Raw genomic sequence first — 27,432 nt, forward strand, 5'->3', positions numbered from 1 at the left:
AAATCCCTTTCCTCCAATTATCCTCCCATTGCACTTCCTTGTATTCTTTCTGAAGTAATGGAGAAATCCCTTAACCTCCAACTCTTAAGCTAACACGAATCTTCGATGTGATCAACGATGTCCAGTATGGCTTCCGTCAATATTCAGTCTGTCGACCTCCTGGTGATGTCTTAATTTATGTTGCTCTTCTCCAGGGGTATGGGCTTGGCACACCCAGGGTCCTGAGCTGGATATCATAACTCTTCTCTTCGACTTTTGACTCTCTCTCTCTCTCTATCTCTCTTAGGGTAACTCGGGAATTTTTTTTTTTTTTTTGGCTGGTGCAGCATAAGCCTCAGACTTCCTTGCACCATGTAGCTGATAATAATAATAAATAATAATAATAATCTTCAGCAAAGTTCGGTGAAACTGAAGAGGTTGCTTTAGGCATTTTTAAAGTTTTCGATTCTGCTTGAAGAACAAGATCTTTTAAACAAACTTCCCTCATACGGTGTACCCACGCATTTAGCACAGGCGATATAATCGTTGTCCTTGCCCCACCGGATAGAAAAGGCTTCAGTTGGAATCGATTTCAGCAAAAATTGGTTTAGGTTTTTCTCCCTTTAACTTGTGCTTTTCGTGGAGCAAACACAAATCGATCTAAGAATACACGCACTCACAAGCACAATATACTAACACCGCATAGCCTTAGTTCCTTTGGTGCTTGACGCTGACGGAACCTTCATATGGTTTGTACTCTATCCTTTCAAAGTGGGTAACCAGTTTGCTCTGATCACTCGATATGGCGAAGACAGTCTTCTAACTTCTTAAGGAATGCAAGTATTTTTAATGCCCCCCTGTTCATTAAAACATTATATAGAATTAAATTGAATTCAGAAATGTTATTCATTTCCAAGAGGTTATCCGGACTTGATCAGCAAGCACATATTCTAAAGTACCAGTACGCCAATGACTTCAAATAAAAGGGGTGCTGGTTCGACTCCGGCTCGACAGAGTTCTTTTTTCCATAAACTTACAGATTATTTTTCTCCCTTAATTATTAACATTTAACACTTGTTTTTTTAGATAGAAAGCAAGCTAAAAATATATAGTTTTACCCGAAAAAAATTCAGTATTGCTTTAACCAACCCCTTTTTCCTCCCCTCCCCCACTCGTAAACTTCTGCTGGGTCAGATATTTCAATAAAAAATTGTATCTCTCCTTGTAACTAAGCTTAATAATGACACACTTAAAAATAAACTATCGACCTAGTCATGCGGAAATGTAAATTTCCGAGGGTCACCGTTTGAGTTGTACAGTTACAGTTCGTGAGAGACAAAATCAAGGTCTCTGGATTTATATTTTGTAAAATGGATGACACAAAATGAGGAGGATACACTCCAATTTATTGCAATTATGGGGAGAGGAGCACAATCCCGATGTCGTCTACAGAAACTGAAAATATTTACTTAACTTTCAGTCAAGTTGTGCGTACCTTGGTAGAGGAAAAAGAGTGCTTTCTTGTCATGCAGAAACCCATTTCCCAGAGGGCCAGAGGAAAATGAATAAATACCTTGGCCCACATTGAGTTCGCTTACCTGTACGCGGATTATGTTAAGAAAAAGGGCCGTTGGGAGGAGCTCTGTATACGTCCGTCGATAGCTCAGTTGGCAGAGCGGTGGACTGTAGTTTGTGTCTTACGGATATCCATAGGTCGCTGGTTCGACTCCGGCTCGACGGATTTTTTTTCTTTTTCTTTTTTTCTCTCTCTCCTTTTTTCCATAAAACTACAGATTATTTTCCTCCTGAATCATTCTCCATCCAGACTTGTATCTGAAGTCTTTCAAGTTCCCGGTGTTCAGTGATACTTTATTGCAGGAAAGCCCCGTGCAGATAACACAAACAAGGGTTTAGTCCCTCAAGGTTTAGGGACTCTGTAGAGCACTAGGGTAGAATTTCTTTCAGCTTGGCCCGCACTTGTAGGGAGAAGGGATCTGTTTTGTACAGACGGTATTTATTTGAACAAAGATGGCTCAAGAGTTTTCCATTATCATTCAGGATATCCTAAGGGTTAAGGGAACGGCTAGTTAGGTCGGGGGAATAAAGTGCAGAAACGCATTTATCTGATGATATGGGAAGTAATGCTTGCGAACGTCCCAAGAATTCCTGTTTGTTGGCGCAACAGTCGATAATGGAAACATTTTCTGAGATTGGCAACGTTTCAAATCACTGGAGAGACAAAGAAAGGGAAACAAGTCTAAATAACTTCAAGGATTGTGTTTCAGGGTGGTAAACTAAAAAAGAATGTTGAGTCTTAGGTGTCTTCAGTACCCTCGAGAGTGTTTCCAACAAAATTGGTGAATTCGAGATCCTGGTTAGGACAACTGATGCTCATATAATCCAGAAATTGGGGGGTGGTGAGATTCACTGTGGTATGTATAATGTATTTAGGAAGGACAGGGAAGATAGAAGGGGTGATGGGATCATGCTTCTTATCAAAAGTGGCCTGAGTTCGAAAAGAACCCTGCTGAGTCAGAAGTTACTTTTGTCAGCAATCAATGTGTGTGGTGTGAGTTTGTTGGAAGCAAAGGTATAATGAGATTGCGAGTAATCTACAGATTAGAAGATCGTGAAGAGCAGGGCAAAAGTCTCTACACACTGATGGAATTGTCAAGCAAGTGCAAATGTCTTACTGTGGGTGATTTCAACCATCCCAGATTCATTGGAAGAAGTGGAAGTTAAATCACCATGAGAAACAATTTTTTTAAATAAACTAGATGATGATTATTTGTACCAGAATGTTATAGAAAATACAAGGGTTGCGAATATTCTTGACCTCATCATTACTCACCAAAAAGATGACATCCCAGGGCTTACAACACAGGAACTATTGACAGGTGGTGGTTACGCAGTCGTTAGTTGGAAGATTTGCTGGTGAATTGAATCCGTCGTAATTTCGTTGTATAAGCCAATGGTAAGGCCATGGTTGGAATACTGTGTTCAAGTATGGATACCTCATCACAGACTATGGGCATAATTCGTATTTTTCTTTCCTATTTTTTATTTTATTTTATTTTTATTTTTATTTTTTGGTGTAGCAAAAGCCTGCGGCTTTCTTGCAGTACATGGATAATTCTAATACTAAAATTGCTAATACAAACAATCCAGGTCAGGTCTATGGACTCATTCTGTTTCCACCATATTCTGATTCCCCCATTGACATTAAGCAGCAGAACCGGGATTTTACAGACCAGACAATGTTTTTCCACTGTCTGGTTTTGGTGCTTGTGAACCCACTATAACCGCAACTTCTTGTTTTTTACTGACAGAGGGGAATGCAGAAACCCCAAATTAAAATACCATTTTTTTAATGTTCTAAATAATAAAGCATCATTGTGGTCCACAAAATAAATAAAATGTTTCTGAAGGCACCTTTAAAATTTGAACAATTATGTTTCAAACTACGCAGATTTAAAAAAATAAAATCGAAAATCTGTCGGTATGCAGCCTGGATCCGACCCTCTTCTGACTCCAGATTTCTTTGTAATTTCTCTTTTAAGTTACTTGTAAAATAATAGAGAAAGAATAAAATTTGTCTTTCATATTTGAGGCGAAGGTGATATTATTTGTTTGTGGTTATTGCCAATATTAATGGCATGCGATAAGGTAGTATCTGGAAGTCAGAAATCAATACAAATAAACGGTGATTACAAAAGTCCTCATGAATTTTTTTTCCTAATAAGTAACGTTTAACAATTAATTTTTTATATGGCCAACTGTAAATCTCCGAGGGTCACCGTTTAAGTTGTACAGTTCTAGTCTGTGAAAGCCAAAATCAAAGTCTCTGAATTTATATTTTGTAAACTGGATGACACAAAAAGTGTGGATTATACACTCCAATTCACTGTACTGCGATTCTGGAGGAGAACAAATTCCCGGTGTTCCCTACTGAACCACTGATGCATATTTAGTTAATGTTTCTTGAATCTGAAAATGTTTACTTCACTTTCAGCCAAACTGAACTTGCCTTGGAAGAGGAAATAAAAAAGTGCTTTCTGGCAAGCGGAAACGAGGTAATTACCCATTGCCCAGAGGGGAATGAATAAATACCTTGTTCCATATTGGGCTGGCTTACCTGTACGCGGATTATGTAGAGAAAAGGGCTGTTCGGAGGGGTTATGTGTGTGTCCGTCGATAGCTCAGTTGGCAGAGCGGTGGACTGTAGTTTGTGTGATGCGGATATCCATAGGTCGCTGGTTCGACTCCGGCTCGACGGATTTTTTTTTCTTTTTTCTCTTTCTCATTTTTTCCATAAAACTACAGATTATTTTTCTCCTGAATCATTCTTCATCCAGACTTGTATCTGAAGTCTTTCAAGTTCCCGGTGGTCAGTGATACTTTATTGCAGGAAAGCACCTTGAGGGACTCTTCTTCCGTAGGAATTCTTCCCTAGTGCTCTGCAGAGCACTAGGGAAGAATTTCTTTCAGCTTGGCTCGCACTTGTAGGGAGAAGGGTATTCATTTGAACAAAGATGGCTCAACAGTTTTCCAATATCATTCAGGATATCGTACGGGTTCAGGGAACTGCCAATTAGGTCCAGGGAAGGGTAATACAGAAACGATATTGGAAACACTTTTTGAGGTTGGCAAAGTTTCAAATGAGTGGTAAGATAAACCTAGGGAAATAAGTCTAAAAAACATCACGGATTGTGCGTCAGGGTAGTAAACTATAAAAGAATACTTAGTGTTAGTTGTCTCTTCAGTACCCTCAGGAGTGTTTCCAAAAAAATGGGTGAATTCGAGATCCTGGTTAGGACAACTAATGCTGCTATAATCCAGAAATTGAGGGTGGTGAGTTTTACTGTGGTATGTATAATGCATTTAGGAAGGACAGGGAAGATAGAAGGGGTGATGGGATCATGCTTCTTATCAAAAGTGGCCTGAGTTCGAAAAGAACTCTGCTGAGTCAGTAGTTACTTTTGCCAGCACTCAAAGTGTGTGGTGTGAGTTAGTTGGAAGCAAAGGTATAGGGTAATTTATTTTATATATTAAATGGAAACAATTGTTGTTATTAATGATTGATTTTATCCTACATTTCAGGTGAGTACTGGGAAGATCCAAAAGCAGTCGCCCGAGAAGGTAAGTAAAATTTTAAGAATATTTACACTTTTTTATCGTTCAATGAACCATATATAATGCACATTTTTAGCATTTTAATTAGAGTTCCTTGTTATTTGGCGTAAAAATATACACGTAACTTTAGTCTTTTATGAACTGAGGTTTTTAAAGTATTCCAGTACGTAAAGCATGCATTTTTCGAAAAAATAATCTAAGTTATTGAAAAATATGCAAAAAGAAAGAAATAGAAAGGAAGAGAATAAAAACGAGATATTTTCCAAAATAAAAAAATAAAAAATCGCGTTTAATTTTACTCGTTATATTTTCATTATATATATACGTAGATGTATATATTTTTAAAAGGTCAAAGTTTAATTTTGTTTGCTGCTTTTAATAGAAATAAATAAATTGACATCTTCAAGCTTTGATTGGTTGACTGGTTAAGAGAAATACGAGAGTTAGCTAATAAACACAGGTTTCGTATGTGGTTTTATTGGCAAAATTTCTTTTTCTGTTAATAAAAGATAATTTATTGGCTTCTTGCATATTATTGCTTGCATTTTGCATAATTTCATCAAATTTAATATAGCAGTATTTAATTTTTATTCATTTCTGTATGTGGTAGTGCAAATAAATTCTTTTCCTTCGCCGTTATTAACAAGAAATATCTTAATGTGGCTCCATCTGTTGTCGAAGTATTATACTATGATGAGTGCTGAAAGAATTGAACAGTATGTAGTTGAAATTTCTTGGGTATTGGTTAAAAATAAAATAAAATAAATAAATAAAATACTAATCGGTAATTATGCTACATTTATATCGAATAATGATAATTAATGTGAATGCAAGCGGCAGTTATTAGAGCCGGCTTAAAAAAAATAAAAAAAAATATCAAGAACACCATTTTTTTTTTTTTTTTTTTTAACTGAGAAATTAAACTGAGTTCCGAGTTTTTGTAGCCTTTTTGTTTGTAATTTCTTAATTTACTTAGAAGCGTTAATACGTTTAAAATTTAAATTTAAACTTAGTAACATATTTAAGTGTCTTTAAACATATTTCTAAAATATAATAAACGTATCGGTTATATTTAGTTTAATAAATTAAAGGTCCTCACAATTTAATAAAAAAATATATTAAATTATAAGGTCTGTCTAACTTGTATTCCTGTAACTAGTTGTATTTTGATAAAATGACAATTGTTGGCTCTATTCTAAACGATTAGTTGTTTTAATATTCTAACCTCACGTCAAAATTTCCCATGCATAATGTTATTCATTTATAGTTTTAAGAGAAGAAGGAATTCTTATGAAGTCTAAGCACATTCATTCGGAATAGTTCACGAGTTACTGGTGTCGTTCTGTAATTTCACACTAGATAGCGCCACTGCTCACTGGTCAAAACGAAGGGAACCAACATTATGGAATGCAATAGTGGAAGCTGAATGGACCGATTTAAGTAGCTGCCTATTTATATATATATATATATATATGGTCCTCGCAAAATTTAATTATATTGTTCATAAATAGTGTGTACAACTTAGAGAAACGTCTACTGCAAATCAATGAAATTGAATAGATTAATTAAAACTCACGTTTGAAAACGAAAAATAATTAAGAATTTAATATACTATTAAAATATTCACTAGAAATTATTGTGCTATTTATTGATTATATTCATCTTAATGGTGTCATATTATAACTTCATTATAGGAAGCTGGGAGTTGAATGTCAGCGGGCAGTTACGTAATTCCTTATATGTTCAATGGATGGCGCCACTATAGCCATTCATCGTGTATTGCCAAATATGTGTATATTTATCTATTTTGTTTGTCTTTTTTAACGAGAATTCCTTTAAATTATTGTACGTTGCATTATTCATGATAACTACAATGACAAAAACTGTAACGGATCTAGGATATTAGAATTTAGAGTTGGCTGATGGCATTATTAAACAATCCGACGTCATGGTAGTTTTCATAGTAAATAATTGCGTGATCGCCCATGTTACTTTTGCTTTTGACAGTTATTAAGAGATTAATTAGTATTTCTTGTACGTGTATAATTAAATTATATTTTTAATTAAAAAGCGCTTCTCATCAAAAAGCCTCCCATTTATGGGAATTTTATCTGTAGTCATCCTTGCATGATATAACTTAGCAGAATCTGATATTAATAAATTTCCATCTATTCCACAATTGTGTTTGAAGATTTTAATACACTTCGATCTCAACTAGTCTTTCTATAAATTAATAACTGTTTTATGGAAGCGTTTTTATTGCTCGATCTTCGATCTCTTAATTACAGTCTGGGTTGTAATAACGAAGGGAGATCCGATTTTATTTCCACTTAGAAACAGTTTAATTTTTAGAAAATAAAATTGGTCTGAACTAAATTCAGTTTTCTTATTTTAGAACATTCCTCTGGTGTCTGAAATTAATAAGTTTCTGGTCTGGATTTTTAGACATCTGAATTAATTATAAGGAAATCGAAATTTCATGCTAAGTTTAAAGATATTTCGTAAATCAAGTGATCTGGTTTCTTCACTCAGTATTGAAAGGCTGGCCAGAAAGCTGGGATGTCTGCAAAGAACTTTCAGATATTTTTATGATTTATTTATTATAAGAAAACTTTTACTTTCGTATGCTGGAGGTTTGTCTTTGCCTAAGTAAACGTCATAAAATACAGATGGCACTACAATTCACAAATATTTATGAATTCTCGTATTATACGTACAGTATTTGTTCTTTCCCTTATTTTAATCTTTTTGGATGAGAATTCCTCTAAATTATTCCAAGTTACGCTATTCACTTTATAAATAAAACGAATAAGGTGAACTTTAGGTGGGAGGTTAAAATATCGCTTTGACAGCAGAGCCATACTCCCACATCATGTCCCAAGGTAAGAAAATAACATCAGTTGCCTACGCTATAACTGATTTTGACAAGCTACGAGATTGCTTCGTAGTGTATATAACTCGAGTGCCCAGCAGTTAATAAACAAAGTCAGGTAAATAAATAAATGGGCCTTCATGGTTGGTAGACATATCAGTTAAAAATACATATTTTCTGCTACGTTAGAGAAAATTGCTTTCGATTACAAGTCCGACCAAACTGTCCACGGTTGGTTTCTTTGCTTCGTATAGTTTCTATATATTCCCATTTTTTATTTATTCCTTTTCTGACCTTTGATAATAATTTCAACAGAAGACCTGTGGTATAAAGTGGTTTTTGTTGTAGAAGCGAAATGCCATTTCTTAAAAACAATTTTTAACCTCAATTGCTTCAACATTTTTTTTATTCTTTATAATTTGTGCCCCAATTCTTACCTAATTTAAATACATCCCTAAATCCGTTTCATGTATTAAATCATAAATATTAAATTAATATATATATACCATATGTAGTATTAAAAGCAATCTACAGTTTATCCACATTCAACAGATAGGTGGTTGGTTTATTGATAAATACCTTAAGCCTAAAGAATTCCTCAGCAAAAGGAATTTGAGCGAGTACAGTAAAATAATCATCATTTGAACAGTTTAATGTTGATGAGAAAGTAATGGGTTACTGCGATTTCCTCTTGCACACCTGGTGGAGTTTGTTAACTTACCACGTGTAATAAACTAAGAGGAAATAGGCTGCGTGGAAATTAAGCCACTTCCTTCCATTCCTAAGACATATAATCCAATTGTTAAGGGTACTCTAACTGGGTTTGAAAAGGTTGAATTGCGAGCGCTTTTCTTATTAAAGTAACCATCATAACATTGAATTATTCCAATTCACTGTAACTAATGCCTCTCTCTGTCAATTAGGCTTGGTACTTGGGGGCACTCCATAATCGCTGCTTCATTATGACGCAGAACTCGTCGCTCTACTACCTATCACTTCATTGCTATCGGTGGGCTTAATACCTTCCTTATCATAATTGAAACTTGTGTGTCTTTGTTAAGCCAATTCAATGTCCCACAAACGCACTGAGTTAACTGAATTCTAACAGTTATAACTCTTCGGTGTTAATTCTTCATGTTCAGCTAAAAGAGACTTGAGTCCGATGTAGCAACAGAGATTAATAATTTTTTTCTAAACATTACGTGTTTAGAACAATTCTTAATCTCAGGATAAGTGGGTCTCCTTTTTTGATGTCATCCGTGTAGTCAAAGGCTGGTCTTTGTCATGTTAGTGTACCAGGAATCTATTACTAAGTTGCACCATGGGTGCTTCTCTCCAGTTCGGAGTTGGAACAAAATTGAGGAGAACCAGTCACTTATCACAAACAAGATGTTACTGCTGTTTAAATCCCCTTCTTTATCTAATCCCTTCTTCATGGTCTACGGTGCCAGGGGATTACACGAAAATTGAGTTCATAGCCACATTACTTAAATTGTATCAGTTAAATTTCCATAGTGGCTTAAATCGTGTAAAATAATCAAATAAAAATAATTTAGAAGGGAGTATTCGAATAGCGCTTCTTTAATCTGTTAATGTGTAGCTTAAAAGTGAATTGGTCACCGCAATGCAATTGTTGGCGATTGTGTGGCGAGGAGGGCAATCTCGGCGAGGTTTGGAACCTCTTTAAATTTTGGAATGACGGAAGTGTTAAATTTGACAGTGGTAAGAGAGGGGATCCAGTCAAGGTTGTCAAGAAAAATACTCCTTGAGATGGTGAAAGATTTAGAAGCTAACGGTTTAACTACAACAGAATCAATATTTCACAAACAGGAACACCCCGAGGAGAGGCTGGAACAGAGGCTCAGACAGGACGGGAATATAGGAAGGCTGGGGAACGCGCGTCTCGCTACAGTTCATATTATTAGGTTGGGATGCCTTATTTCTTGAGTTCTTGTATGATATGCATTCATGTTCTTGTATGGCAAGTGTTTTCCTTTTCGTATCTGTAGTATGAGGTATAAAGATTACTTGGTCGTCCTGCGCCATTCTAAAACCTTAAATTGTCGAACTCTTTGAACAGGATGCCCAAATAAACAGACGGTAGTGTTAGTTTTCGTCTCTTCGTGACGAAGGCCATTTGAACTATCATGTGCGGATTAAGGGCAAGACCAATGTTTTTGATATAAATGAATAGATCTTTGCGTTGTGTAAAACCATCCTTAAAGATCATTTGAGCATTTAGATTTATCCTTGTTATAAGGAATAAATATCTTAAGGTAGTCTGCATATAAAGGAAAATTTTTATGCACCGGCAGAAAGGGTTCGATGGCAGCAGCGACTAGAGACGCTAAGTTATGTTGGATTCGTCGAACAATCAGTTTAGCATGCAATTGAACAATACTTCCAGCATTGATGACTCAAAGAAATGAGATTTTATTGGAGCTAATATAGTAGCACAACGTTGCATCAATGTATCAATCAATCAAGTAACCATTGCATAAAAAAAGTTAGTTTTTCCTGCGATGATTATCTCGTCTCTGACTGATTCAATCAAAGTCAATCCCCCACCCCAATCCGGCTATGCCCTTCGAAAACCAAGCAACTGAAGTATGTAATTAACTGTTTCTCATTTGCAGGAAATCATTTTTTCCCACTGTCGAACAAGGATCGCTGCCACTGTTATCTGACAAAATCTCACTATGATTTAAGCAAATGAGAAAATTCGAAATAACTGAATCCAAGAAATTTTTTTTCGCACCTAATGATGTATTGATACAAGGATGCCAGTATACACATGTGCTATAAGAATTGTACCTGACTATTCAACTACTAGCTTGATTGCACGATCACGGTTGTTCGACGGATCCATCTAACTTCGCCTTTAGAGGACTCCTCCACGAGGGACTCTTCTGTTCAGCGCTTGCGTTAGGATTCCTTATACTAAATTACTTCTGTTTATTATTAGTCAAGACGGCTACTGTCCTGCTAAGAGAGGAGAAGAGTCATGAACTATTTTTCTCATGGTTTTGACATTAGATGCAATAACCAAAAAAAAAAATCCATTTGACAGCTACTCTTCAGTGACCATTATATTTGGCCAAAATCTTTGGGAGGTTGTAGATTTCACACCCTAGTATTTAGGGGAGTGCACGTTTCTAAAACAGATGAGGGAGTCATAAGGCACTGATATTAAGCTTTGCTGGGAACCTTGTTTAGTGGTCTGAGTGAGATCACGCTTCAGAGTAATGGAAGAAGGTTGTACTCCTTCAACGATGTCTTATCTGAGCTCGTTGAAGGCGTTTAAAGTCCATTCTAATTATATATCAGTCAACAGACTTCGGGTATTGTAGTAACACGCGTTGATTAATGAACTTTGTTGTAAACATTATCTTGCGTGGTAATTCAGTTGGTTGCATTATGATTGAATAAGAATAGAGTTAATTTTGGCTGAAAACTCCATAAAATTAGGAAAGTTATGTGGAACAAATCTAAATTGAGTGGAACAACTAATTACAGCAGGGACAGATTGAAGTGAACCAATATGATGGCGAGAGTGGAGACACTCATTTGTGTCATGGTCCAGCTAGATATTTCGACTGGTTTCTGGGCTGTGGTCTGTGTGAAATTTACATTTGAATTAATTGCAGCTGGATGGTACTTTTCACTCGATAATGAAATGCAAAGGGAAATGAGATGCTGTTCGTGGCCTGACTCAGACCTACTTGGTCAGGACAATGGCGGAAAGCTATAACCTAGATTTTCTGGAGCTGCTCATCCTAGTTTTGACTATATAACTACTACAGATCGATGCGGATTAGCATCCTACCCTCCTTATTGCTGTCCCGGTCGATCATTGTTACTAAGTTGCGCTGTCCGCTTTCCTGATTGGAACTAGTTTTCTGATTAGCGCAGGGCCAGGTATTCCTCAGAGATAATCTCGGATGGGAAGTTTATCAACTTGTTCACTATGCTGCTGACGATTTCACAATGAGATTTAGCAGCATTAAGATCGGTAAAATTTCAGTTTTTTGAATTTAGTTGGCTATCTGAAGATACATTTGGTGGGTTGTACGAGGGGTAATCATTTAATTCGCGGACTGGTGCAAGATCTCATCTTAATTGTCATCATCTGAATCTTCGGTGTATTTCTTCTTCTCGAAATACTCTAACTTGAACTTTACACACTTTCGCCGTCGAACCCACCCATTAAATGCTTCTTGCAAGCCATTTTTCGAAACACACGCGAAGTGCTTCCGTTGTATCGGACGCGAAACGCTTACCTTTCAAAGCTTTCTTCAGACGTGGAAAGAGGAAGAAAATCACACGGAGCTAAGTCCGATGAATAAGGGGGGCGTGGCAGAATCTCGGCACCTATGGCAGTGATCACTGGCTGCACAATATTAACCGTATGGGGCCTGGCATTGTCTTGATGGAGAAACCACTTCACACTGGATAGTTCGGCCACACCGTAATATGGCCGTCCTACCAAGATACTCATTACCATACACTTCATCCATCTCTTTAACTGTTTACAATGCATTTAAGCCCTGTATGACACAATAACGAATCACATATCGCTGTTCAATCTGTATGTCCGACATGATCCTTGCTTCAAAACGATCGTCAGTGAAAGTCTTTTCACGCAGCACTAGCTCGACAGGTACTGGCATGTGCACAGAGTCTGCTCAGTAGCGATCAGGGACAGCGCCTCCAGCGGCAATTATTATTATTATTATTATTATTAGCCATATAGTGCAAAGAAGCCTGAGGCTTATGCTGCACCAGCCAAACAAAAAAAATTTCTGAACCACTCCGAGAGAGAGAGAGAGAGAGAGAGAGAGAGAGAGAGAGAGAGAGAGAGAGAGAGAGAGAGAGAAATAGAAGGGAATCACCAAGAAAGAGAAGAATGATGATATCCAGCTCAGGACCCTGGGTATGTCAAGCCCATACTCACCAGATGTGAGCCCCTGGGGTTAAATTATGGAAAGTTCCCGCGGTAAACATAAAATCTTGCACCAGTCCGCATATTAAATGATCACCCCTCGTATATGGAGGTTTGAATGATTTTTTACCTTTTGAGCTTAAGGAAAAATTTAGGGATTCGTCAAAACGTCACTGTGACTGGGATTTAAGCCATGTGAAATGAGCTGTAGGTGAGGGGCGTGCCCTTTATTTCTCTAACTTTGATTTTTTCTAGAGTTTCTAAAAATATATATTGCGTTAATTCTTCAATAGGAGTGGAAGGACCCAATTTTTTAAAGATTTTCAGAAGAGGATACATCTTTGAAACTTGGGACCTTGTCTAATCCATCAATGAAGCTATTTTGCTAGATGTTCTGGCTTCTAAATGTCTTTTCCTCTTTTATTACTTCGTGCACACACTTTAAGAGAATTATTTCCACCTTTCGTATTTTATAAAGTACCTTTGGTTACATTGTAATTTGACATCTTACCACTGTCTGCTTGGCATAAACTTCTAAACTTCGAATTTTCACATCTGATTTAGACCCAGAGTTTGCAAATTTCCCATCGGAAGCTACTAACACCTTTAGAATCAATAGCAACCGTTTCTAGACCGTAATCTACAGAATGTATAGACCATCAAATCGATGTTGTCCAAACAGTTGGGATATCAGGCTCGTGTAATAACTTAAGTGTTTATTCATTAGTCCACGGTGAATTAAAATGTCTATTGAAAGAGCATGCTGAAAGGGTCAGCATAAATTGGCTGCTCTGTTTCCGAGTTTTAATTACTTTCACACTAATGGACCAATCTTACAAAACACAAAACATTTGCCACAATAATTGAGTGGCCCATATACATCCATCCATCCATCCCTGTCTGTTTCTTCGGGATGGAATTTCAAAGTATCATAAGAAAGAGCAACCTTTCATTGAATGGTATTGGGCCTTGCATAGTTTTTCTCAATAGAGAACTAATTATCCAGAGCAGGGCTAAATCCTTTGAAAAATCTAAGCTTCATACGTGTGTGTAAGCCTGGTTTTAATTCACTATTTAAATTTTAATATCTGTAAAAAACTTGAAAATGCATTGTTAATTAAAATAAATTCTGGACATTGCCAGAAGATTCCTTGAAAGCTCACTAGATCATCAGCGATCAGAGGATAAAGCACCATTTCCTTAACATAGCGCCATTTGCTACAAGAAGAACCTAAATACATTTATTTTAGTCATATTTTAAATTTAAAAATAAATTGCAGCTTCCACCGATGTTCGCGTTCCACTCTTGCAGCAGTTCGACGTATGCTAAAATGTCAGTTATCCTTTGCATATTTTATTCATAACGACTTTCCGATATGGATTGTTTTTCCCTTACCTGCGAGCCATTTAAGCATCCTAAAGATTACAAAATCAGGTGTACTGTTTCTAACAGCCTAACTGAGATCCCTTGGAGGCAGAAGGGATGCTTTCTTCTCTGTCATTTCCCCTTTCCACGACAGTGCAACCATTAGACCACCAAATTGATTAGCCATGCAGAAGTTTACCTTATCGATTAGTCTTTGCTGGAGGTTGCAAGTTAAAGCTCTGTGCCCTGCAATTCATCACAGATCATCGATCACATATCATGATGCTACGGTCCTTTTTGTTCTGCGTTTCTATCGCCAGCCTATTCTTCAACTAAGCGATGCTCTTTTTTATCTCCATTCTCTTTCTCAGCGAATGAAGAGTCATAAATACACAAAAAATGCTCTTTCCCCCCCTCCCCTATATTTTAAAGCGTCCTAGCATAAGTTCTTATTAAATAACGAGTTAACTTATGTTTATAACATATATTTTTGTTTATGTTTTACCTGTTATGCTAAAACATTTAATTTTAAGCATTTTGTTTACTTTTAAGAATAATTTAAAACGTATTTTCCTATCATTTTGGCTTCCACGTGCTTCTCGAGCATTAATGCTGTTAAAATTTTCGTATTCAATTCTACTACTGAATGCTTTACATTGCTTTTCACGTGCATGGATTAATAATATTGTTCTCGTGCTCTATTAGCTCGCACTCTACTGATGTATGATTACTGAAATCATTTTAGCATGGTGGAATCAAAACAGTAAAGACCAGTTGTAACCATAGTAACGTACTCGGCCTATAGACGATACAGTGGATGGTGAATTGAACAGAAAAGTACTTCTCATTAAAATTATAAATTTTTTTCTGTAGTTGTGCTGAGTGATTCAGAATGTTAATCTCTTTAACTCTTTGGGATCCATTCGCTCTACAAACGTGGTAATGCATTACTTTTAAAGACAATTCGGGTATTTTTAATCTCACATCAATTTCCCCAGACTTTAAGGAATAAAACAAGTTGTATTATGAGTTTTAAAATTACGAAATAAGGAATTATGCATGTAGAAACATAAACAAACTTATTTGGTAGCATCTTGGGAGATGAGAATGTCTTATTATTTGCCTGAGGCACTTTCAAGAATGTCCTTGGATAACATTCGAAATTTAGCTTTGAATGCATTCTTTTCAGTATGCAATTTCTGGAACTCTGTTGGGGTGAACATTCAGGTGGAATAAAGCTGCGCAATATTCACACGAATCCACGGGTTCTTTGATGGTCTCTGAGGTGTTTACTGTTTCGTGTGTGGGTAGAATAAAGGACGTGGCAGTTGCACAGCAGCTGTAAAGTGAGATTAAAATTCAGGGAAATTGCTCGAAGTAGTTAGGTTTATAGCTTTTAAATTCCTTTTGAATAATTTATTTACGAATTACATTTTACCATTTCTGTACCTTTCTGTATCTCGACTATAAAATATTATTGCTAGAAGACACCACCACGAATATTCGTGAAACCTATTTCAATTGAACATTGGTTCTTTTCATTGCAAATGTGAAGAATGAGTAAATTCTATTGACTAATTATGAATAAAAAAAGCCAGATTCCAACATATATCAACAATCTACCTTTATATATACACTGGTTTCCAAAATGGAAGTAGTGAATGGTTTAGTAGTAAGCAATTTTTTATATTTAATGAAATTTAAAAACGAAAATTTACATTTTGATTATTAAACCAATAAATCAGTGTATAATATTTTGAAATGCAGGGCCAGACCAAGCTGTCTGTAGACTAATTAATTCTTACGTATTTTATTTTCACACTTGTCCGTGCTGTCCTTTGATAACTACTCCATTATTTGATGTAGTTTCAGCTCAAGTAATGTAGCGTTGGATTTAGAGTCCACTAAAAGGGCCTCGTTCCAGTAATAAAAGTAGTCATTTCATTTTAATGACACAAGATAGCGCCGTATGCACCAAACAGAAAAGCTCTGAAATATTCTTTAAAGTGGTTTTAAGAGAGTTGGGTGTTTAATTATTTGAAAACATCTTTTGGTAGTTTGTTTATTCATCTACTGGATGTGGCTTTCCCAGCGATGGACTGTCATTGAGTTCATCAGTTTAAATTATCTTTCCACTTTTGAGTCTTTCGCTTTAATCGGATAACACAGTTGGAATTTCCAGATGCTCGTGAAAATAAAACGAATTTTGCTTACGTGCTCGTGAAAACGAAAGCGCGTAATGGACAACCCGCTTTCCGATTCAACAACGAGCAAAATTTCATCCTAAATTCCATGTTGAATAAATTTCAATAATGTACAAAGAACACGTGTCAAATAGACACGAGAGGTCTTTCAAAACTTATATAATAGTCAGCCAGGTCAAAGTATTTTGAAATTGATAATTATGCCACTTTTATAGCTCAATCTGATAACTAACTGGCAATTGGAATTAAGTCCGACACACACACACACACACACACACACACACACACACACACACACACACACACACACACAAGGGGTTTTGTTTTGACGAAGAGGGGCAAGCAGGCAGAATAATAAAAGACAAAACTAACAGGTGATAAGAGAGCCAAGAATCGGTTTCCTTAGCTTCCTTGGCAATAAACACACACTGAGTTTGCCAGACCGAAAAGAAAATAGAATGGGTTTTCATCCCACCAAACAAATAAACTGACTATAGTCCCGTAATTTACAGACTTCATATACCGATGTCTCGAGACCTTTGTTGCTTCCGCTCTAGTTCTAAATAGCACAACCCAACCTGTTGAATACCAACCTAGGGGCACTTCGTGGCATTGGGAGATTAAGAAAATACAAGCGTTGAGCAAGCCTTTAAAAATGAGTAAATAAATCGCTGAGATAATCACTTTGATATCACAACATAAAAACGTAAAGTACATACACTTTATTAGGACACCTACCTATAGCGATTGAGATCGCTTTAGTCCTCGACGTGGCATAGACTCAACGAAGTGTCGAATGCGTGCTACAGGAATGCTAGTCCATGTTGAATGAATTGTTTCTTATAGTTCACATTGGATGGTTGAGGATTTCTACTCTGATGAGCTCATTTCACCACGGTCCACAGGTGCTCAGTTTAATTGAAAGTTGGTGAGTGGAGAAGTCGTCACAGTAGGTTGAATCCAACCTCATGTTCCTGAAATCATTTCTGCACAGTTTTGGTCTTATAACACGGCGCATTATCTTGTTGGAAGAATGCATTCTTAGGTGGATAGATACACTGCAGCTATGCAGAGATGAGTCTGGTCGGAAGAGATTTCCAAATAACCCGCATCGTCCAAATGTTGCTCTTCAGGGATGCCAATGGGCACCACAAAAACACTCCTCATATCGTTAACTCACCACCACCACAGCCTTCATTGTTGATACGTGGCAGAATGAGTTCATGGACTCGTGCTATTTTCTGTCCTCCCATCAGCAGGAACTCATCTCATTAGGCAACAGTTTTCGAGTCCTCCAGTGTTGATGTTTCTGAGTGTTGCAGTCTTCGAGATACTCAGACCGGCGCTTTTCGTGCCAGCTACCATGCCATATTCAGACTCACTTAAATATTTCGTCTTGACCATTTAGCAATTCAGCATCTTAGGGATGCTGAATTGTACACGTTCAGCATCCCTAAGAATCTGCCTATCTGCTTTATATCTCATAGTGCGAACATATAACGCTGTTATTGAAGGAATGCACCATTTCACGAAAAGGCATACTTAATAAATTGGCCGTTCAGTGTATTTGGTTATTTATTTTTAACAATCGCAGCATTTCTACAATTTAAACAGCTCATCTAACACATACAACTATTTTAAATTTTCGATCATAAAACTTCACTGTCGAAATTTTTTGTTGCGTGGGTTACCTCAGGTTAAAATTACTTATCATTTGCATAATGTCTTGTAGTATTAAGTAGTTTGGTTACGTTTTTTCGCCAACGCAGCTAAGGCTTTGAGGCGTGAGTGCATTGTGTTTGTAAATTACTCGTATTCTGTGATTGGTTTGTCTGTTTTCCCCAATTAAAAACCAAAGTTTCCTGGAGGGGAAACCGCAACTTCCAAGACCCATGAATTCGGCCAAGTTTTGAAAAATGGTTGAACGGGTACCTCTGTTAGAACTAAATTAGTTTTATGCAGTTAATTTGATTACAATAAACAGAAGATAAAATGCTTTTCTTGTTCCTTGTAGTCCTAAATACAAGCTTATTGCTCTTACGATGAATTTCATCGCTAATCGACCAGTGGAACAGGATGCCGGAGCACAGGCTGAATCCCTGATCCGTGGTAATTATCTGTAATGATATTAGCTCTTGCTTTTGTTCTCCTCAAACCATACTCTTATGCTCTTAAGTTTAGTGGGTATCACGTTTCCATGATTTGAACAAGTCTGCTCAGCTCTCACTGTACCACTGTTAAATAGTGGCACTGATTTGATTTTTTTGGAATACGATTCACAATCGAATGTCAACTCACTATAGTTCTGGTAAGCTTTCTTATAAGCTCTCTCGAAAATTTTTCATTGCTCAATATGCAATGTAAAGTTTACAAGAGAGAACGTGGAAAGACTGAAAAGTGGTCGAAAAAGGCCATATCCGGTTAGTCTACCAACTTCAGAATTGGCAAAGAATATTACTTCAGTTAATGCTGTTTCAGCAAAATAGACGGATTACTGTGAATGATGTGGCTGAAATGTTAGGCAGTGTCTTTGGAACTGTGTCACCTTTTCGGTCTGCTGAAAGAAGCATTACGTGGACACCAATTTTTAAATTTTAAAGAGGTAAAAGACTCAATGCATAAAGACTGAGAATAATAGCTGGAAGTTATGGCAAACAAGAAGTCACATAAATGCGAACACTCTAGAAGGTGAGAGGTACCAAATATCATCAAAATGAAGATACGAGCATGTTCATTTGAGACAGAAATATTGCTGAAAAGCCAAGAAGAAATCGAACTAAGATGGATGAGCATATCTTGAGGTGAGGGTCCATAGGGATTTGAATTAAAAGCGTGGTGCGGGTACTGAAATCATAGGAGAGCGGGTGGATAAAATAGCAGTTGATATGGTAGTCTAGTATTGAACTGCGGAAAAGAAATTTTTTACCGGGATCACTGTGTAGTTCTGTGGAATGGACTGTCCAAATGTCTGTGGGACACCAAGAAATAAATTTGTCCGATTTAAATAACAGATCATATTTTCTTATTGTTGAGTTTTTCATTGAAGAAAGAGGGATGGGATATAACGAGGTACTCGTAGTTCACAAAAAGTCGACTCTAGATGTTATACAGATGAAATTACGTTTCTTTGAGCGCTGGAGTTCTCCTGATTAAATATGGACTGGTGGGTGTTCTAGCTTCGACAAAAAGAATGCTGTCAGTGCATCATTTCTGGAACCAGCATCGGTGATCTAATTTTTATATAAAAATGCAAACACAACGGGTAGTAGATTATCAGATGATGGTGTTCTGGACAGCATAACATTAAATATAAACTACTGTTGTACTCATCTGTTTTCTTGCTTTTGAGAAAATCGTTTTTAATATTGATATTTCTGATTGCAGAGCATGTTCCTAATCTATGATTTTAGATAGAGATGTAAACTTTGACGTTTGTAGGTTCATATCGATTACTGAATATAAAACTACTAGGTATATGTGATCATTCTCTCTTTTAGTCCATCCATCAATCAATCAGTACGTGGTTCGCTGGAGACAGAGTTATGTTTGCTATCTGTGCATTTCTTTCTCTTGCCTCCAAAAGTAACGCATTCTTCTATAAATCTTCAAGAGACTTTCCAAAGAAGTCTCCATACTTAACCAATCGATCACCTATGTCACATTTCCAAACTTTGAACACTTTACTACACATGACCCAGTAAGTATATAATGGCATCGAGTTTGTATTATCACATTTTTCCCGCATCACTGGATCCAGCTCGACAGAGGAACTAATTATCCCCCGCGTACCCCACCTTTGTAAGTTGAGAGTGACAGTTAACCATCTTGATATCCCCTCCCCTACTCCCGAATAACATCCGAGCACACTGTCTTTGTTGGTTTTCTTTGAAAATAAGTCTGAGGTTGAACTGATCGTGCCCCGAATTGTTGAGCAAGCACTTTAGGTGACAGAGATGGATTAGTGTGCTGATGAGATGTGGTGAAGAACACTTAAAGATTTCGGATGATTGTTGTAAAGAATCCACTCAAACGCTGGTGCTCTTTGTAAGGAACACACTTGCTGTTCTTCAGAAAATTGCATACTGACACCTGCTTGTATTCAGATGTTTTTTTTTTTTTTTTTGTTTTGATAAACGAATTCTTTGGTTCTCCATTTCCAACAAACAGATGACGTAAAATGGATAAACTCTGTGCAGCCCCTTGATAATCAGATTGTACACATTTTATCTTTATTCTGTTTCGCGACCTCTTAGAGCCATTTATTGTTCTTAAACCAATTTAAACTATTCTTCGTCCTATTCTTTAATAATTATATCGAAGATCTGAGGATTCATTCAAAGTTCTTTCCTTCGATATTAAGAAATGAAAATCACACTGAATAAGATGAATCCTAATACGGATAACACATACATATTTAACCTACTGCTTTTAAGAAAGAAACTGTCTTTCCCCCTCCTGTGTTCAGGGGGCGGAACCTCCTCCAACCAACGTTTGATCTATAAATGCTTCCTAATCCTATTAGGTACAGTATGCGGAATACGTTTTAATGGTATAAAAAGTTTTTCTAAGACAGGAAGTTTTATGGGCTTTTTGTAACCGTATCCGGGTTGGTCAGTTATGGGCATTTTTTATCCAAGAAACTCCGATTTTACTTCTCCCAAATTAGCCAGATCTCCCATAGATTTATTTCAAACATCCCAACCCATTTTTTACATTGCACAACACACATCTTTATTAGCACAGTTGAAGTTTAGAACTTAATACCATCGATTAGTTGTTGTTGTGGTGTTTTAGATACATTAGCAACTTAGACCATATTGAATTCTTTTCAAGTTAATGTGTATGGACCGATTTGCATATTGTCCAAGCTCAAAAATTCGGACTAACTTACAAGGGAAATCCTACTCCCTCCTCATCAGATTGGCTAACTATCTCCTCGACTGAAGAGGACTTCAGAAATTCCTTTAGTGGTTGACAGGAATCGAACCCAGATCCCTCAAAACGAGTAACAAGTGCCGAAACCACTATACTGTCTCGAAGGATTCATCGATCACTGTTATTGAGATCTGAAAGTAAAGAACGTGTCAAAATTAGAAATTTCAGGGCAGCACTGTCATTGGTCAGTTTTAGAATGAAAACTATCACTCTACTCTCTCTCTCTCTCTCTCTACACGTATTTATTTCTATGAAATCCTAATAAACCTTTCAAGTTAATGTGAAAGGTTTTCGCTTTATCCGAACCCAAACATTTTTATCGTGTCTTTTGAAGTGTATAATTTCTGTTTCCTCTGGGAGAAGCCTCAATAAAAGTGGGCTGATTTCGTTTCTTTCTTTCTTTATTTCTTTGGACCATTGACTACAAGCGACCTCGTACTTCCATTAAGGGTAGCATGTAAGAGATAGTGTGTGTGTCTCATTGTCGTTTAGCTCCGGCTATTTTCGTAATTGGTCGCTTCCTTTCTTCTTTTTTCGGCCCGCATTTTTGAAAATATCTTTAACGAATTCGAAAACAAGTCAAGAAACAGTTGCGCACCTTTTGTAACTGCACGCGCTGCGTCAACGGCCAAAATACCTCGCATTTGGAGGGTGTTCCCTTCGTGTTTCTTACCGATATCCTCGCTGTAATTTGTCTTGGAACCCGGTCGATCAATTATTGCTCATGCTTGAACTGTGACACCAGTTAAACCAAGAGGAGAAATTCTCAACCGACGTGTCCCGTTGTGTTCTTAGATAAACACGCTGTTCAAATAATATGCTTAATGGACTTCTTTACATTAATCATAACGTTCTTCTACGATAATTTTTTTTTTTTTTAATTTTATTCTGGCATCTGTAATTTAAAAATGCATTATGGAGTGATGCGCTACCTGGTTCCTACTCGTTGCTCATTTAGATAATACTGATTTATTGTCACCGTCATAAATATTAAAGGTGACTGAATCGCTTTCTTTAACCTCATACCGCATTAATACGGCGCTGAGGTGGAGGGTTCGCTAATGGAATGGCTGTAGGGAATATGAGACTCGCATGTCCGATGTCCCATTTGTAGCTCATCTGGGGAGGTTGTCTGACTCAATAACGAGCTAACAGGCAAAATGACCCCCAGAGGGACACTCAAACCCAGGGCTAAGTTATGTTAGAAGGTTAATTTAGGAGATAGCCGCGTAATCATGCGGATATTATACATCGTGGCGAATGCAGTATTGATGTACGATTGTGGAGAGACAGCGCGAACATCTCATTCGCTATTCAAATCAACACGCGGTACAAAATTCCCTCGTTTACATTGTGTGATGTGCAAATATTCTGGTTTAAGTTTGAATTTTATAAAATGCTGAAGGTGAAGTGCGAAATAATTTGTGCCTCCTGGAAATCCTCAACCCGATTTCAGGATAGCCGAAAACAGTGGTTAGGTGGTTTACCATAGCTTGAGACTTCTGCTTTCTGCTCAATTTGAGTCTTAGTGGTGGACCTACAGATGTCAATTGGATCCTTGGAGATCATCACAACCTTATGCTGGAACTTTTTAGTGTCTGATACATTCATGGTATTGAACTGTGATATGGACTTACGTTGAGAACAAATTTGATCCTCTACCATTCCCTCGTAGAGGATCGAAGACAGATCGACTAAGAAGATAACAGAATAGTACCAAAGAGGAGCTAAAAGAAAATCGGACAACAGTGAAGATGGGCAGATGAAATTCACGAGTTCTTGGGCAATGGATGGCCATTGACACTGTTGCGCATGAAAGACTATTGTACAAATTGGAGCAGAATGGTATTAAGGGTAAGTTGCTACAATGGATAAAAGGGCGGTTCAGTGGGAGAAGACAGAGGGTGGTAATCAATGGGTGCTGCTCTTTGTGGACTAATGTTATTAGTGGAGTCCCACAGGGTTCGGTGTTGGGTTCACTGTTGTTTTGTATATTTATCAATGATATTGATGAAGGTATATCAGGCTTAATGTCGAAGTTTGCAGATGATACAAAGGTTGACAGGGTTGTTAATGACAGTAATGGCAGTGTGCTACTGCAACAGGATCTAGATAATTTGGGCAGATGGGCTAAGAAGTGGCAACTGAAGTTTAACTTTGACAAATGCAAAGTAGCATATGGGTAGAAGTAACCCCAGAGAAACGTACCAACTGTGTGGTACTACACTTAAGGTGGCAGAAAATGAAAAAGAACTGGGAGTAATTGTGCAGTCAGATATGAAGTTTTCTGAGCAATGCAGACAGGCTGCCAGGGCAGGTCATGGGGTTTTGTCAATGATATATAGAAATTAATGGTCAGGCCACGCCTTGAGTACTGCGTACAGGTCTGGAGGCCTCATTTCAGGAAGGATGTAGATTTGCTTGAGCGTGTACAGAGAAGGGCAACAAGATTGGTGAGGGGAATGAAGGGATCCTCTTACCAAGAGAGGCTTAAGTTCTGCAAATTGCAGTGGCTGGAGACTAGGCACCTGCGCGGTGATCTGATTGAAGTATATAAGGCTTTGAATGGGTTGAGCACGCTGAATTCTGAGGGGATCCTTCCACTTGTTCAGATAACGAACCTAAGGGGGCATAAATTCAAATTAATAAAAGACAGACTTAGTATAATAGATGTGCGGAAATTTGCCTTTAGCCAGCGGGTGGTTAATTGCTGGAACAAGCTTCCATCTGTCGTTGTGGAAGTTGATAGGTTAAATAAATTTAAGGAGGAACTGGACAGGCATTTGGAGGGAATGGTGTGATTTTTTTTTTTTTTTTTTTTGGCTGATGCTGCATAAGCTCATACACATGCTTTCTGGCATCACATGCCACTACTACTACTACTACTACTACTATTGCGCAATACAGAAGTAACTGCAAAGTTGCCGAAGAAGAGGCCTTTATCCTGCAGTTTATTGGAAATGGCTGATGATGATGCGAGGGGATTTGAGATAATTGTACATTAACATTGTTCAATGGTACAGAATTGTAAATAGGTTGCCGGGAAAGCTGGCTGGGACCACTAGTATAATAAATATAAAAAAAAAAAATAAATAATAACCTTGTCTAAGAAGTTGATCTTCATTTTTTTTACTCTTAACTTACCTGAGAATACCTGAACTTTTTTTGCTGGAAGAGTAAGCACTTAACCACATTAGTCGCCTTTGTCAATAGTTAACTTAACTGCTCTGCTATCATCTTACTTCATTTTGTTTTGTAATCAGGTCTTCTTATCTCACGCCTTTAAGCCCCTTCCTCCCCCAGTGAGTTTTATTTTGGCTCTTTCATTTGTTGACTTTTTCATCGTGGAGATCAGAAGGAAGCTTCCTTTTTTAACTTCCTTCTTTTCTTATTTTTGCGGTTCATCCCTTCGAAGGTATCCATCAGACATTAACAGCTTCTTCCCGCCGTCTTCCGAAACTTTGTGCCGTGACGTCTCGCATTCATCCATCTTCTTCTCCTTATCGAAAAGTGATCGATCTGATTATCCCGACGACTGCTACTCTATTCCTCGAAGGAAGTTGCTTATTCTACTGCATCCACATTCCTTTCCGTCAACAACTTCCTCGTGAATTCAAAGAAGATGAAAGGCTTTCCACCGCTGTTCCCTTCTAACGATTTCTACAGTCGGTGTTCAGCAATCCCCTTCAGCTCCACTTCATTTTATACCGAGGGGAGGCAATAAGAAATCAATGAAATAGAAACTGTGAAACTTTACGGGGTAAGTAATCTTGAAACGCGTGTTTGGTAATATCAGAGAACTGCTGACGCTATTAAAGAAAACATTAAACTTCTGCACAATGTGTTTTACTGTTTTGCTTCGTTCGCTTCATCGTCCTTTCCCTGGACCCATGATTTCAGCTCGAATGGGAAGACCGTGACATGTAGGTGGCAGATACGCTCAGAACTAAGATAGAGAGGAACGCGCAAAGTGTTTCTTTACCCTCAGAAACAAACGTCTTATTAATTTTTCTTTTCTGGCTTGTAACTGTACATAACATCTGGATGGTGAAGAATTTATTGACATTTAAGCACCTCGGATAAAAAATGACTCATCTGTGTAATTATTTTGAATAATAATTTTTAATCCCTCCTTTAGCATGAATCACTTAAAGAATTCTGGTTGATCGGGATTCAACTAGACTCCTAAAATATTTTTTATTAATATAAGGTCATTCTGTGAACCACGAACCATGAACTTGACCACCGTATTCAGGGTGGGTGCGGACATCGTCAGATTTGTGAAGAACCAGAGACTTGCTTGGTCAGGACATCTTATGAGAATGGATGACAGCAGAACAACTAAGAGCATAATGAAATGGAAACCTACCGGTAAGAGGGCAAGAGGAAGACCACGGAAAAGATGGATGGATGACATAGAAGAGGACTTAAAGATCATGAGAATAAGAAGTTGGAAAGGTTTGACTTCTGGGAGGGCTTACTGGTGGAACATCGTTGAGAAGGCTAAGACCCACCTTGGTTTGTAACGCCAGAAGAAGAAGGCCATTCTGTAAAAAATATTAAGCCTCCCAGCTCATTCCTGTTTCGTGGTTGCTGTTATGTTTCCACTTTCCGTTCAAGATAAGTCCCATACATCCCCATAGAATTTAAATCCTGACAACTTAGATGGTCAATTTAAATGCCTTACCACTCATTTGTTTTCGTCGTGCCACTTTAAAACAGGGGAGGTCTATGAACTGGCAACTGTCATCCTGGAATGCAGACGTATGGAAATCTTGAGTATCCCTCAACTGTTCAGCAAAAGGCACAACCCAATTTTCCAAAATATTTGTAAAAATGGGTCTTCTAAGACATAATCCCTAATGGGATTATGTCTTAGGCGCATTAGCATGTATGCATAATGCGCCCATTGTCTTTACCATGTCCATCCGTCTTTCAGCATGTAACAACTTGAATCCCAGCGTACCGATTTTCATTAAATTTTATATTTGGACTTTTAAGGAAAAATTCGTCAAGCTATTACGAATTTAATTAAAAAATTGAGCATTGGATATTGTTTGTTGCGGTAAGCTGATTGGAAGAATGAATGGGCAATATGGTGGATGCATCGAAAACAAATATTCTCAGTTCGCGGAAATGAGGTGGTTACTTTTTTTTTTTTAATGAGTTCGTGTTTTGTTATTGGTTTACTGAATATATAAATAATAATAATAATAATAAGATTCTTTATTAACATAAATTTTATACAATAATGATTCCGTACACAGAAATCCAGAGGAATCTTACAATTTGTTGTTTATACAAGTGATTTTGTTTTATATATATAAAAAAAAATAAATAATAATAATAATAATAATAATAACTATATAATAATTAATAGATCAAAGCAAAGATGATAATCAGAATGTAAAATGAATGAAGTAGTAATTACAGCGAAAACGGACTACAAGTTGAGCAGAACATGAAATGACATCGGCTAGCTAAGATCGGCACTTACACAAATGTCCTTTACAAACAGCAAGATGGGCCAAGATGCCATCGCGATATGCCTTGTCTATAGTCCACAGGTCGATGTCGATGTTGAGCAAGTTGAGAGTGTCCAGAGTCACATTAGGGAAGTGTCTCCTGAAATTCTGTAACCGCTGGAGCCTTGAGCACAGGGAGGGAGTACTACGGAGATGTCTGCCTGGCAAACGCCAACCAACCGTGTTCCAGATGTTGATGTGATCCTGCTTAGCTGAGCACAGATGAAGGAATGACTATTTTTAGCACATGGGCTCTGTGGATTATGGGCGTATATTGCAGGTTGCGACAGAGAGTAGATTTAGATGTTGTGTAGTTCTGGTGCGACCACAAGTTGGCCCACTTCAGCACCCAGAATTCGAGGCCCCATAGTTTCCTGAGGCTGGTGAGTGGTGCCGCCGACCAAACTTCCACGGCATAGGAGAGTACACTACAGAAGTAAGTTGTGAGGTACTTCTTGATTATTTGCTTATTGTGC

At 37.5% G+C, this 27,432-nt stretch overlaps 1 protein-coding gene and 2 non-coding genes across 4 annotated transcripts in view; all 3 read left to right on the forward strand.

The window, feature by feature from the left end:
* The window catches only part of LOC150090971 (zinc finger CCCH domain-containing protein 10-like), a 1,521,236-nt gene that overhangs the window by 665,674 nt on the left and 828,130 nt on the right, over window positions 1-27,432 (forward strand). For both annotated transcript variants that reach the window (XM_090373667.1, XM_090373676.1), the window contains exon 4: window positions 5,080-5,118. In XM_090373667.1, coding sequence (XP_090229793.1) covers window positions 5,080-5,118 — 39 coding nt within the window. The remainder of the gene's footprint in view (window positions 1-5,079; window positions 5,119-27,432) is intronic.
* Window positions 1,632-1,720, forward strand: TRNAY-GUA (transfer RNA tyrosine (anticodon GUA)). The gene is given in 2 exon segments: window positions 1,632-1,668; window positions 1,685-1,720. It is a non-coding gene; the product is annotated as a tRNA-Tyr (tRNA).
* On the forward strand, window positions 4,168-4,256 carry TRNAY-GUA (transfer RNA tyrosine (anticodon GUA)). Its single transcript is given in 2 exon segments — window positions 4,168-4,204; window positions 4,221-4,256. It is a non-coding gene; the product is annotated as a tRNA-Tyr (tRNA).

Source organism: Mastigoproctus giganteus, chromosome 1 (assembly GCF_048544385.1).
Source record: "Mastigoproctus giganteus isolate SK-2022 chromosome 1, ASM4854438v1, whole genome shotgun sequence".
Taxonomy (NCBI): domain Eukaryota; kingdom Metazoa; phylum Arthropoda; class Arachnida; order Uropygi; family Thelyphonidae; genus Mastigoproctus; species Mastigoproctus giganteus.